At 33.1% G+C, this 14,351-nt stretch overlaps 1 protein-coding gene across 1 annotated transcript in view; it reads left to right on the top strand.

Annotated features, from left to right (window-relative positions):
* Window positions 1-14,351, top strand: part of CFAP54 (cilia and flagella associated protein 54) — a 102,596-nt gene that overhangs the window by 43,373 nt on the left and 44,872 nt on the right. Inside the window, exons 29-43 of the mRNA XM_029963620.1 lie at window positions 1,038-1,127; window positions 1,783-1,909; window positions 2,710-2,806; window positions 3,785-3,900; window positions 5,390-5,608; window positions 6,015-6,151; window positions 7,813-7,958; window positions 8,625-8,852; window positions 9,068-9,291; window positions 9,391-9,526; window positions 11,182-11,296; window positions 11,859-12,011; window positions 12,499-12,696; window positions 13,529-13,616; window positions 14,051-14,257. Of these exons, the coding sequence (XP_029819480.1) occupies window positions 1,038-1,127; window positions 1,783-1,909; window positions 2,710-2,806; window positions 3,785-3,900; window positions 5,390-5,608; window positions 6,015-6,151; window positions 7,813-7,958; window positions 8,625-8,852; window positions 9,068-9,291; window positions 9,391-9,526; window positions 11,182-11,296; window positions 11,859-12,011; window positions 12,499-12,696; window positions 13,529-13,616; window positions 14,051-14,257 (2,281 nt within the window). The remainder of the gene's footprint in view (window positions 1-1,037; window positions 1,128-1,782; window positions 1,910-2,709; window positions 2,807-3,784; window positions 3,901-5,389; window positions 5,609-6,014; window positions 6,152-7,812; window positions 7,959-8,624; window positions 8,853-9,067; window positions 9,292-9,390; window positions 9,527-11,181; window positions 11,297-11,858; window positions 12,012-12,498; window positions 12,697-13,528; window positions 13,617-14,050; window positions 14,258-14,351) is intronic.

Here is a 14,351-nt window from a genome sequence, read left to right as displayed (position 1 = left end):
TTCAAATCTTTTTCCATTTAAACATTTTTGGAAGGTATTATTCTTTGTGAAAATGCTTATTTGAAGCAATATATTTTTGAACTTGTCAAATAAGAGACAGTACTAACAAATGGTGGGAGTTGTCCTAAGAAGAAAATTTTTAAGAGTCTGCTTTCCTGCTGGCTGTCCTATTTGATTGGACATTATTTTCATTCAACAGACTTAAACTAATGGCTATCACTGGAAGCTGTAGCTATTGATCCATTATTACAACTTGTTCCAGAGAGTACTTTTAACCTCGCTTTTTTCAGGGACTTGCTACATTGATCTTTTTCAACCACAGGACTTGCCTAAGCACAAAATATGAAGGTCATGTTTCTTTATCAAGGCAAAATAACAACTAGCTCATGTAACATTGTTCTGGTGCTCATCAGCTGATAACGCAGTTGCATTTAACTCTCAGAAACTTGAATCCAAGTTATTGTCCTATGTATTATATATACTAATTATATCTATATATTGTATATATTATTTACATATATATATATATAAAATATATTATGTAATATAAACACTTTTGTAGACATATATTTATGCAAATATTTAGATTAAGAAAAAAAATCCTTTCCCTACATATGCTATCCATATGAGGAGCATGTATGTAAGTACTGGTCACTAGTAGCATCTTGTGATCAGTTCATGCTGTATAGCCTTAAATACATTTTTTGACCTGTTCTTTCTGCACATTATCCTCTACACATGATTTGCATGGATCTTTGTTAGACCTCTGGTGAACTCCAGACATTCTCCTTATTAGTCTAGTAGCTGGAAGTTCATCAGTCTTATCTGTAAGCTCTTCATTATTTAAGTTGCATAGCTACTTCTGTTAGAAGAAAAAAGCAAGCATTTGAATTTCTCACTGCATGACAGTGAGAGATTTAAAAGCAAACTCTGTGCTAAAGAAGAATTTTTCTAGTCTTCAGTTACGGTTCTGGTAGAGTTTCTATTGCACAGTATCACTGCTTATCATAACGGATTTGATTTGGTTATTGATCTAGCTCGTGGATCACAGCTTACAGGAAAGGAATATCCTTTGTTCCTCTACCCTGTAATTTCATGTTGGAAATCAGATCTTGCTTATCGAGAAGGTAGGATAATTGGTGTTTATTTTAATTGTAAAGGCTTCTTTACTTTAGAAAGTTGTCAGTAAAGCTGTCTTGTTTTTGCTTGAAATAAGCTCTTGGAAATGTTATCTTCATTTGGTTCTCAAATAAACAACATGAAGTGAAACATAACCTATAAGAAGTTCTTAATATAGTCACATATAGAAGTGTATGCAACAAATAATTTTGGATGTTGAGGCTAAAAATACTAATATTTTAAATTGAATGATACTTATTTTCTAGTAACCTTAGAAATGAGCTAATTTTAAAAAAATAAAATAGCGCCAAATTTTTAAAAATTCTGTTTGTATGAAACGTTCTTTTTAAATTGGGGTACCGCATTTCCACATTTAATTGTTTTACTGGAAGAGGAATTCACATAAGTCTCTGTTCCTAGAAAGCTTGTCATTCTAAGAGTGTAAATAGACTGAGCTTGTGAGTCTGGATTCCCAACAAGAGGAAGTACTTAACAATTGCTATTGTGTATCTCTGATTTCAGTATCACTATGACTTTTCTTCATAAGCATGCAACATGATATAAATATGTGCTTTAAGACTTGCATAGCTGTACTTGTAGCTGAATTCAGAATCCTTTTACAGCGTAAATATAAAACTTGTGTTATCTGTCACTTTATTGCAGTGATTAAATTCAGAAACCAATCACGTTTTCTTGAGTTCTTTGTTCAACTTTTGCAAAAAGTTCTGAATGAAGAGAAGTTTCAGTGCGTTCTGGAATGGGCAGACAATGTGCAAGATTACTTGAAAAGGTAGATCTCTATTACAGTAGTAGCAAAAAACTACTACTTACATTCACCAGAGTCACAGTTACAGCAGCAACTATAAGTTATACCTGGTTGAAGACCCATCTGTAGTAATTTCCATGACTTCTAGTCTGCAGAAGTTCCGTGAACACAGAGGATTATATAGCTACAGTAAATACTGTGTTGTGACCTGACTATATATAGAGACATAATATTATGGGCATTTGCCATTAGAAGAGTATGCTGACTTAAATCAAAAACAAACTGATCAGGGCCTACCTATAGGGTCACAAAAAAAATTCTATACAGAAAAGTGGAACCAAATTGTAGGTACTCACTTGAAAGGATCCCAAAGAACTTCAACTTTTTTAGAAGTGCACCTTGGTATTTCTAAAATCTGAATGGAAAATAATCAACAAAAAGGAGATATATATTTTAGGGAACAGGAATTGCTGTTAAAAGAGCAACTTTTACTGCAGAAAAATTGGACAAGAAGAAATTCTTTGCAGAATTCTGTAGTCTAATTTGGGTAGTGAAGGAAACTGTTTTGTTTTACTAGGAGTTAGGAAGGTGAGAGAGTTGTTACTTACAAATTCAGATTTCTGTAATAAACCTTGAAGGTGAGCACTTCCCATTTTCTGAAGGGAAGGAAGGAAAGAAAGTCTACTGATCTTAAAACTGCCAATGAAATAGGAATTGCATGTGCTCTTTATGTTCCCAAAGATAGGAGTTTAACATGATGGAAGGAGTTTAACATGATGATTATAATGATGATGATGATGATTTTAACAATATTTTTTTGTCAGGAGGAATGACATCATTCTATGTAGTAATGGAATTTCAACACAAGAAGCAAGTTCTCTCCCTCTGCAAGAAGGGAAACGCACTACAGGAGCTGAGAAAGTGAGTTTTATTTTTAAGGAGTCGTGTGTTTTTCCTGGGCAGCAATAAGCACAAAAATAAATTTCTAAAAATTGTCTCATAAAAACCTCAACGAGAGACATGCAGAATTGCTAAAATTTGGGATACAAACTCTAGTCCTCAGCTCACCTCTGGATTCCTAAAACCAGGAAGAAAATTTGGCATGAGATTTATCTGAAAGACCGATTGTGAGAATTTGAGATGAGTCAGAGTAATGCATTAAAAAATCAGTGGAAAGTATCCTTTCCTCACCTCCCTTTAAAAAACATAATATTAATAGGAAATGCCTTGGGTACCCTCACACGAAGAAAAGGAGATCAGCTCAGGCCTTTTTGTACAATATATTGTGCATACACTTTTTCATGAATAGTTGTTCATGGTTAACTCCTTGTGCAGATATTCTAGTTTCACTGTGAAGACTTTTTGTTCAGAATTATTTTAAAATAAATTATTGTTTTTATTGGAAGGTAAGAATAATCTTAATGGATTTGTATTGTTTTGGAGGAAGAGTTTTCTTCCCACCTAGTAATGTTGTAATGCTGATATATTAGGGAAAGGATTTTTCTGTCTTAGTTTTTGCACTGCAAAGTTTCAATATTTATAATAATAAATAATAATAATTTATAAGATTAGGAAAAGAAATATCATCATTTTTGTGATGAAAATACTGGTATATGAAAGTAAATATTTGAGGACCTGGCTGGCTTCTTAGTGTCAGGGGTTTGACATGTACTTTCCAGAAAAATTGTGAAGCTCTCTGGAATTTTTAAGTATTCATTTTGCAGTCTTATTTTGACAACCAGTTCCAGATTTTTTTTTTATGTTCTTTTCTCTTCCTGTGTAAGCCAAACTGCTGTATGCCTCAAATAATTCATAATGTAGGTATAAATAAGTATTTAAAATACATTTAAGATTTTCGTGGAAGATTTTTTTTAAAGAGAATGCCTTCTTTCTTTAAAGAAACCAAAGGCATCAAAGGCATCACCTTCGAAGAAATCAACTGCTAAAAAAGAACAGACTCTTAGAGAGTTTTTAAAGAAACAGCCAGATATAATGAGTTCTCCAGAAGCACAAAGGTAAATGAACAGTTGTCAGGTTCATATACAGAAAAAAATTATTTTGACTGAAATTTATTTTACAATTGTGTATTTAATTTTTTTTATATCAAAGGGATGAATTTCTGCACTGTCCTCTAGCTTTTCTGCTTTAGTTTAGTATAAAATTGGCTTCCTCTCAAGAAAACAGAATCTCTCATTTCTGTTTCAGAAAATTGTATTTCATTTGTGTTAGCATATTGATTCATCAAGGTGGAAAAGTTATGTTAATCTACGTATTATAATGCTTTTCAAACTGTGTTGGGGAGCTTACCTGACACAAATCTAATAAAAAATGTTTATTATTTCCTGATGTTCAGGTGGTTTCAGAATGATTTCATCCTTGTGCTAGTCTTTTTGGACTATCTGTTCTGTAGCTCTCAGAAAACTTTTTCTTGATAAAAACAAATCTATATTCACTCACCTCTTTTTTGGCAGGTACTTGTATATGTTAATAATAACACTACCTTCTGACCTAAAAGAATATGTGGTATTCATTTCCTGGTGTTTTGGTCACTTATGCTTCCAGCAATTAGCAAGTAGAAAACTGTGAATATTTGCACATAAGCAATCATGTAATTTATTCTGAAAATGTTTTAAATAACCTAAAAAAGTCTTACATATAATCTTCTAAATATTCACCCAAGCCATCCATTTTTTTCCTCCTTGACAGAAAAAACTCCACCTTGCTTAAAATAATTTTCATGGCTTTCAGCAGAAGTGGAGATGTTAAACTTACCCTGGGTTTTTTGCTTTTTCAGCCACTCTTTTGTATCTTACATAATAGTAGTACTGTATAATATGATCATAATTCTATTCAGTATACTATTCTGCCCACATTTTAAAGATGGAAAACAGACAGAAAAAATAATTTAGTTTATTAAAAAAAAATTAAAAATGACATTTGGTTTGCATATAGCAATGTACGCATGCGAGGTAATACAGAATAGTTTGCTCTGGCAGAGAAATGTATAAAAAACTATGGCTGGAAATTAAAGCCAGGCATCTAAATCTGAAATAGTTTGTTTTCTTCACAGTGAGGATGATTAGCTACCAAAGCAAAGCAATAAAAAGAATTATCCAAATTCATAGTGTAATAGTAGACCCTCCATCTCCTGAACAGACTGTGTGAAGCACACTGTATTTGCTATAATACTGTTTGGATGATTCAGGCACAAATAACTTCAAACACAGAACTAAACTTTCTTAAGTACTAAGGTAAATATCATGGAAGTTGGTAAAATATAAAATAGGATTTAATGTGTATTAAGTGCACTTAGAGAGGGAAAACATAATTGCTTTTCTTGAGTAAAGCAAAAATCTTTTCGTTAGAAATGTCACATGCTTCGGAGTTAATGTAAGTCTGTGGATATGCAATGGTATACTTTTGTGTATCTTTACCATAATTTTCTTTTCTAGAACTTCAGGAAAACACAGTTTCATTTTTTGCTACTTCTTATGTTTTGGTTAGGAAAGGCAAGGAAAAGTTGCAAAAAGCAGCTCAACAGACCTTAGTGGTACTGCTGGGTGATTACATAAAGCGAAGAAGGTTTCGTCACATGTGTCTTGAAGAGATGCCCTGGAAGTCCCAGATGAATATCTATCTAGCAGTTGCACACTACCACTTATTTAAAAAGAACCTGGAAGAGCAATATAATATTGGAATTTGTGGTTCACAGCATTTGGAGAGGTATATCTTACTGCAATATCAGTCATTGCTACTAATATAGATTATTGTATTATTGCTGTTAATGCAGGCAGATCTGAATGACAATGTCATCAGTCAGTTTGTCATAGGAACAGTTCCACTTCCAAATACAAATTGATTTACTGTGTAACAAGTTTTGCTTTCTATCATGTGGACATCATGCATATTTTTGGTTACTCACTTGTTTGGTCAGATGACAGCTTTGAAATATGTTATCTGTGTTGTTTTTTGGTTCCTTATAACTTTTGGCTGTCATTCATTATTTCTGATTCCTGAAGCTGTAGGAAAGTAATCACTTCTGAGAAACTGAATTTGCGTATTCTGAATTCTTTTTGTTATTGTGTCTGGGGTTTTTTTGGTGCTTTCTTCTCTTTCTCCCATTCTACAGTTACAATATTTTGGATCCAGAGATATTCTCACTAAACAATTCTGGCACTGTGATGGTGAGAGAAGCCACAGAGAGTAACATGAGAAAACCAACTCCGCCTCTCCTTGAAAAGTTGGAAACGACCGAAAACCAAACTGGTAAGAACTTTTATTGGGTGCACAGCTGAAATCCAGTTCAACTTAACTTTTCCTCTCTCTTAAATTCTGTCTTGACCTCCATCATTAGTTCTCCACATCACCTTTGGAAAAACAGTTACGCCAAGTTAAGAGAAGACATTTCTAGATTTCAGTTGTCCTCTGTACTTTTTTGGCATACCTAGTATAACAAGTATATGAGACATATCTAATAATTGTGAGCATTTTTTACTGTATTTGATAAATATGTTACATTTTACCAAGTAGTTATTCTTTATCCTATACTTTAGTAAAAAGTTTATAACTACCTAGAGCTATTACATTGATAATATTCCAGATTATTCTGAATGCATTGACAATTTGTTTCTGTTTCTGAGGTTTCTAATCTATCTGTAGTTTCCTTTACATTTCCTAGCAGGTCAGTAATTTCCTGGTTCATTCTGTAAGTCATTCTTAAAATTACAGACCGAAGTTTATTATTATCTTTCAAGTTTTAAGTAGAATTTAGTTTTCCTTCTCTACTATGTACTCTCCAGTATTTTCTGTGTCAAGAAGCTACCTCAGGACCAATTTTTTATTTTCTACCACTTTCACTTCAATTCTCTGTCTTTCACATTCTACTGTTTTATTATTCCAGCTTTTATCAATTATATCCTGTGAGATTTCAATAGAAGGCAAAAGGTTCCTGTTTGTGGGTAACTGTGAAATGCAGGACCTTGATTTCCTCAGATGTTAGTGATAACATGCAAGTCAACACAAAGTATTCTGCCTAGGCTCCATAAGTTCAAAAAGAAATCACAAGCCTCGTCTTTTCAATAGTGCTTCAGGGACATATTGTGCCAGAACTGTACAGATCAAAATTCTCCTGTCATTCCATGTGGGATTTCCTTAAGTAGAATCAACTGTCCTCTTTGCCTTTTTCAAGGAGGTGTGGCGAAACCTAGGACTTGAATTCACTGATTCTCTTTGCAACAGCTTACTTTTAGCTAAACAGTTTTGTCTTGATGCTTACAAGTCACTAAAAGTTGCTGAAACCTGATAAAAGTCCTGTTTGCTATCTCCTAGCCTTTGCAACAATTCTGAATAAAAAGAATTACATAAAGTGTGTAGTTTGCCATATAGTTCAAATACTATATAGCTTGAAATTAGCTTCTGCCCGAAACCTATAGTTCAAGTATTATTGTATTCCAGAACCATGAACTTCTGTGTTCCTCCTTGGGGGATATTTGGTATGAGTAAAATAATGAAGCAATTATACACATACCTGAGAATTTGTCAGAAATCTTCCTTTTTTCCTAATGTCTTCTTTTAAGAGACCTCTGTTTCAGAGGGATTCTTGGGAGCTTGTCAAGTGATTTCTTACCTAAAACTTAACTTCTGTGAAGGTCGTGTTTTGGCTTTGAGGCTGAAAACTATTTGGTACCTGTTACTATTTTGCTTGAACTTATTTTCCTCCCTGCTTCTCCCAATGCTTAAGTAAAAACATCTTATATTTTAAATATCATAACCTTACAAATATGATAACCTTAACATTGGCATTTCGTACCATTTAAGTATTTAGCTGCCACAGGAAAATCCTAGCTGATTGATTTTTTTTAAATTATTTTTTATGGTTTTTTTGAGAACTTTAACTAATTTTTAACCAGTCAACTTTTACTTTTCAGATACAGATAAATCTTCTAAGCGCAGAATTAAACAGAGTCGAACTCCTCAAACTCAAACAACAAAAGAAGAGCAGAACCAGTTTCTGTCAAATACCACTTTATTGAAGCATTTTACAGAAATCTTCTTGCATTTAAGAAGAGCAGTAGTAAGATACGATTTCTTATTAAAATTATTAATTGTTATTTATTTATTTATTTATTTATTGTAACATTGCATTACAATACTTACTACTTTCTACATTAAAAAAAACAAACTTCAGAAACTTCAAAAAAAATTTCACTGGGTAGAAGCAATGATTTCACATCTGAAAAATGTCTGAGTACAATGTACAAAATATCAGACATATCATCAGTCATAATGTATATTTCTATAAAATGTAAAATAATTTAATGTAATTGTTCTATTTTTCATTTCATCTTCATAACTTTCCTTCTCATGTTTGTTAAATTTTCTGAAAATACTTGCAGACTTACCTTTCCCTTTACAGGTCCTAGTGAATGTCACACTATAAACAGAAGAACCAGTGATTGAAAGGAAATGCAGACTAACTACTCTTCTAAACCCAAATAAAAATACACGTATAGGTGGTGTGAATTAATTTTTATTTCTTATTCTCACACCAAAACCAACAATTAAATTCAATTATAAATTAGTCCTCCTATGAAAATTTAAAAATTAAGGTTCTATAACGCTTAGACTGTAATTCTGAAAGATTACTTATGCCTAAGTTTTGCAATAAAAGAATGAAGCTTTTAATTTCTGCATTTCAAAAGTATAATTATACTTCGTTTATTATATTTTAATTACATAGATTCTTGCTCACCGTGGTGGTCACTGGACATTGCTTCAAAATGCTTGTCGAGAACTTTGGAACTATACGCAAGAATTACAATTGATTGCTAACCATTCACATTCCCATAGGGATACATTTCCCATTACCTGGGGTTTTCTTAGGAACACCATCTGGTTGCCATTTTATCTGGCATCAGACATGATGATTGATATGATAACTGAACTACAAGCAAGCAGTTCTCTTAAGGTAGAAATTGGTTTTATTAAACCAATATACTCTTTATTATTACATCTTTACTAGAAGTAGTTTTCTCTTTCTTCCATTATACTCTGCAATATATATACAAGTTATTCTCTGTAACGAGTTTTTTAGCTGATTACAGTTTTTTCTAATCTTTGTAATTGATTTGTCCTAAAAACACATTTGAAAATAACAGGTAGAATAATGTTTTTTCCCTGTAGATTGTGGAACCTGAGGGAGACTTCTGCATTCCCAGTTGTTTAGGAGGTATTATGGATGAGAATGGTGGTTTGAATCTTCATCCACAGCCTCCCCTGGATGATGTGAATGTGGTTGACTTGAAATGGATATGTAATCTGATTCTTAAAACGATAGAATTGTTATATCAAATGAAGAAGTGGGAAGCACTGGTACACATAACTGTTCAATTTAATATATTTACACAGTAAGTTACACCAGCTCCAATAAAAACTAAAAAACTAACACTGTGGAGTTCAATATATGATTATTTTGCTTAATTACTATAATTTACTTTTTTTTCCAGTGAGAGATACACAGAACAAGTGAGTCCATTGCTGGTGTATGCTCAGAGGCAGCTGCTGGAAAGGATAGAGCAAACCAGTGGCCCAGACAGCCATGAATCTCATTTCTTACAATACCTGTCTGATACTGCACATAAGGTGAAACATAGATTTCTTTTGGGGGCACTGACTCATAATGTGAACTAAATATGGAGAAGCACTTTCACTAGTTAGATTAATATGTTTTCTCATAATGTTCCCAAATAGTCAATTATAATAAATTAATGAACATAATTAATTTCAGTGCATGAAAAGGCTTGTATTACATGATTGCAAGAGAAGCAGATGACCCAAGAAACATTTTTTCCGTGCAATACGTACACATTCCATATTATAAGCCTAAATCTAATTTCATGTTAGTTCTTAATGCCACTCTTTTAACCTGAAGACATTTATGTGGCTATTGTGCAATCTTTGTGATTAATTAAAATTAAATACAAAGATTGCTGTATTTCTGCATTGAAACACTGCTCATAAAGAACAAAGCTAGTAAAACTGAGTTAGCCCAAACACTGACAATGCCAATAAAAAACTTGATCACCACAAAAAATCCCCTAGGGTGCTCAGCAAGTACCTCTCATTAAAAACCATGGCTCTATATATTTAACAGTGACACTTGGAAATTTTTCATCAAATTACCTATTAGAAATTAGGATTTTCCTTTTTATTTTGTTAATGTAAGGTTTATTTCTAAGAAGTTTTGCTAAAGTCAGTCACACTGTGGGTATTTTTAATATGTTTCTATTACTAATATAAAGACAGGACTTGAAGCAGAGGTGGGGAAAGTGGCATTTGGAATACCAAAGATGTTTGTTCTGAACATGAACATGGGGTTCAGGAGCCACTGTCTTTTGTAGAGACAGAACACTGGTGCCCAGGGCTTGTAGGGACTCTGAAGTCACTCCTGGCTCATGAAAGGCAGCTGAGGTGTGCTCTGTCTTATCTTTCTGTCAGCTGTTTCCTGCTGACTTCTTTCAGGCCCTGCTATTCAGAGCATAGTCCTGTGTCTAAAAAAGGGCACCATGGCAAACCACCACATACTGCTGATAACTGAGCATTTTGGAAAAGTAATCATAGTTTTGAAAGACAGCTTACAGAATAAAGACTGGTTTTGGTTAATAGTAATAAGTATTGTTCAAAAAAGACATTATCGAGTTGGAGATTTGCAGGTTATGGCTACATTTTGTAATGCAGGGCCATTCAGAGAGTCTAGAAATAGTCCTGAATTGGTTCTTCTGCTTCTGAAGTGATGTAACTACATTAGCAAAATAAAAAGTCTCTTCTAGATTAGTCCTTTATAGAAGTGTGGAGGTTTGCTTCTTTGACAGGATTAGACTGCTTCTGTTACTTGCTTAGAGGTATTTTGTATATCCCTATGCAGCATTGCATTGTGTTTTATAGACAACATGCCCTTTAGGCACATTTGCAGTGACAGGTCCTGTGCAATCATGCATTCATCTGAAGAAAGAAATGTGGAATCTTTGATGAACATTGAGGAGTTTCTCATGATTATGGCAAATACCAAATACAATACGAGTTTAGTTCAATAACTTCAAAACACTTATATCCAATTTTTAGGTGGTGTGAATGTTTCACCTCTTACTAACAAGAACACTAGTTACAGATCATTGGTGTCTTTGTTAATTAGTCCTTTTTATTTTGTCATATGACTGTTTCGATACTTAACTAAAAGCACCAAACATTGATTTTTCTGAATATTATCCAATTATCATGAAACAAAACTTGCTTTTTAGATGAGTTGCAGAAACTATATAGGACACAAATTACAGCTGCCTGTTGCCCGTTCAGCCAGTGAAGAGATTTTTCCTGGATCCTTTTTCTATCCTGAGATGAAAAATGATTCTACAGGTCAGAGCACATTTCAGTATTGTGTGTTCTCTTTTCTGCCAAACTCTTTTCTTTGTTCCATACTGGATTTTTGGTTTTTTTTCCCTTCCTTCTTATTGTAGTTCCTTCACTACTCCTATAATGTTTCTTTTAATATAAACTCAACTTTGTCTTCAAATTTATTGTTCTTAATATTTTGGATGGGTAGTAACGTCAAGATCTTTCAAAATATATTCAGACTGTATCTGAAAGCAGAGAAAAACAGCTGTCATCCAGATGTCAGATGAACTACAGTATGTGAGTGAGCTTGATGGTCTTGGTCCAGTTTACTGTCAGTATTGTTGGATACCCAGCAATGTACCCAGAAGTTAGTGTGAACCAGCACTGTTATCGATAGAATCGATGTTCCTGGTGATTAACAATCTCATGTAATTCATAAACCAACAGGAAACAGAAGTGAAAATTTTAATATGCTTTAATTTTAAAGTTCCAAAATTGTTCAAATATGTTTTACAGGGTGATTTACTAAAAGTATTTCTATATGTATTACAAAATTGTTCTCCATATTATTAATTCTTTTTAGATCACAGTCAGGCAAAAGCCCTAGTTTGTGTGCCTCTTGATGTGAATGATACACTGAGATGTTTTAGAGAAACTCTGCAGAAGTCTAAATATCACAGCAGAGCGCTAAGACACAGCAGAAAACTACTTTCATTATTTCTTGCACACACACAAGGTGAGTTATTTATTGAAGTGTTTCTCATTTAATGAAATGTATATGCATTTAAAATAATAAAGAGTGAAAGGAACAGATTTTTCTAAATTTAAGTTTTATTGTTATTGACAACTAAAAAAAAAGATAGAATATGAAGCTATATATGAAGTTCTATAAGCACAAGCTCTAAGCCTGACTTTTATTTTTATGCAACTGTGTCACTTGTCTGTCTGCAACCATACCTCTGGCAGAGGACTGACTGGCAGATTTTCCCAAATTTGTTTTCACTAGTAGAGCACATATTTTCATTTGGTTACACTGACCAATGAATTATGTCCAATAATTTTAATTAGGAGACACTCAGAATTATAGGATAAGAAACCAAATGAAAATAAGCTGCTCGGGAATTGTATATTTGCTTGACTAATGTGGTGTGGAAATATTTGTGGTGCTAGAAATAGTATGATACTTTTCCAAACTGATCATATATATCACTTTTTTGATCTAGAAAATGATGGAAAAGCAATCGGCAGTCATATCTCTTCAAAGAAGAAGCTGAAATTTAACGTGGGAGCTGAATTGATATTTCTACCAACACCATGTGATCTTTCTCAAGAAAAATTTAATTTCTCCAGTATGGTGGAAAGTAAACCAATACCACAGTCACAGCTTTCAGTAATTATCTCTTCCTATGAACAAACAATAGGTAATTTTTTTTCATAAATTTCTGCTTACAACTAATAGTAACATTCTGCCTGTGTTTATATATGTTTATTCCAGTATTATTTTGCTCTGTCAGACAGCTGCAACTGAAAGCTGGTTTCCAGGAATACACAATACTTCTTCCTGTTGACTGAGAAAATCTGCATTAGATGCTAAATAAGACACTAGTTAGATCATAATCTCTCCAGTTATCTTATGAAAAAGCATTACTTCAGTGGTGTTATACTGATGAATCCACAATTCAGAATTTGATGTAATGTTTAGCAGATTAATTTTAATTCCGTGACAGGTTTTTTTTCTTCTAGCAAAAAGACTTTTCAGATTTTATACATTTGAATGAGATAGAGTTACTTAGCTTCCATCTTACATTCTATTATGGCTTTACTCATACAGTTACAGCTCCTCACTACTACTACTTTTTGCTGTATGGCAAAACAGGTCAAGTGTACTAGGTTAATACATGCTCTAAGTGATTTTATTTGAAGTAAGGGATTAAAATAGAAGCTCTATGCAGGCAGTGTTGTTTAGCAGGGCCAATGACCTCCTTTGCATTTTATCTCCCAGAGAAAGAAATCTGAGAGATCTGAAAACATAAAACTACAAAAACTTAGGTCCTACTCTTGTTTTCAAAGTTAGTAGAAATAAGAAATAGTAGGTTTTAAGGTAAGATATACAAGTCCACTAAATTTAAAAAAAAAAAATCGTGCATTGAATTACATGTGAATTCATGTCTACTCAAGCAAAATTTGTTCACAATTCAAGAACTGGTTTAGTGATGTGACTATTTTTTTTAATCGATTAAAAATAAATAACAGGAATCCTTGAAATGAATAAGCAGAGAGACCTCAAGGTACAGGCTGTACATGAACTTGGAAATCTTCACTTTTATGCTGGAAACAAAAGGTACATATTTACTGTGTTAAAAAATGCATAGTTTCATTTTTTTTTGATTGGCAGTCCTATACCCCTCAACTGTCGTGTAAGTTCTTGTGCTGTCCTCAAGTCCTTATAACTTCTTTCTTCTAACTCACTATTGTGTATGTTTTGAAAGGCTTTTATCCTAGACATTGTTTATTTTTCTTAGTTACCTAATTGCCATTAAGCAAATTAATTTTGTATCTCTGTGTTTTTAAGAAGCAATATCTGTTGCTTGATGATTTAATTTGAGTTCCAATAAATTTTTTGGCCAGGAATGGTGTCATTTCTGTGTTGTAGAGACTGTATTTAAGTTTTTGACCCAATCAGAATTAGTTATATCTCAGGCAATAACAGACAAATGAAGCAAGTCTTATCTTACTTTGGAAAATGTCAGCAACACCATGTTTTTTATGTCACAGAGCTGCTTTTAAATATTGGAGTCAAGCCCTTGATGAAACACTCAACATTGCTGATGCTCTTAACAACTGGCAAGAGTTAGATTTACCAAAAGATGCTACAGACTGCTTTGCAGTTGGAAGATGGACTGATATGAGTCAGAAATTTCTTTCTCAGGCTGGAGTTTGGGGTTGTTTACATGCAGCAGTCTTAGTGGCTAAGATAGCTCAGTAAGTATCTTATCTATATATGTATTTCTTTCATATTTTAAACAAATTGGTCATTCAGGATATTATGCAATTTGAAATTAATTAAAGAACAATA

The sequence above is a fragment of the Manacus vitellinus genome, unplaced genomic scaffold, assembly GCF_001715985.3.
Source record: "Manacus vitellinus isolate BGI_N305 unplaced genomic scaffold, ASM171598v3 scaffold_5_pilon, whole genome shotgun sequence".
NCBI lineage: Eukaryota > Metazoa > Chordata > Aves > Passeriformes > Pipridae > Manacus > Manacus vitellinus.
Note: the sequence above shows the minus strand (reverse complement) of the source record. Positions and strands in the feature narration are given on the sequence as shown.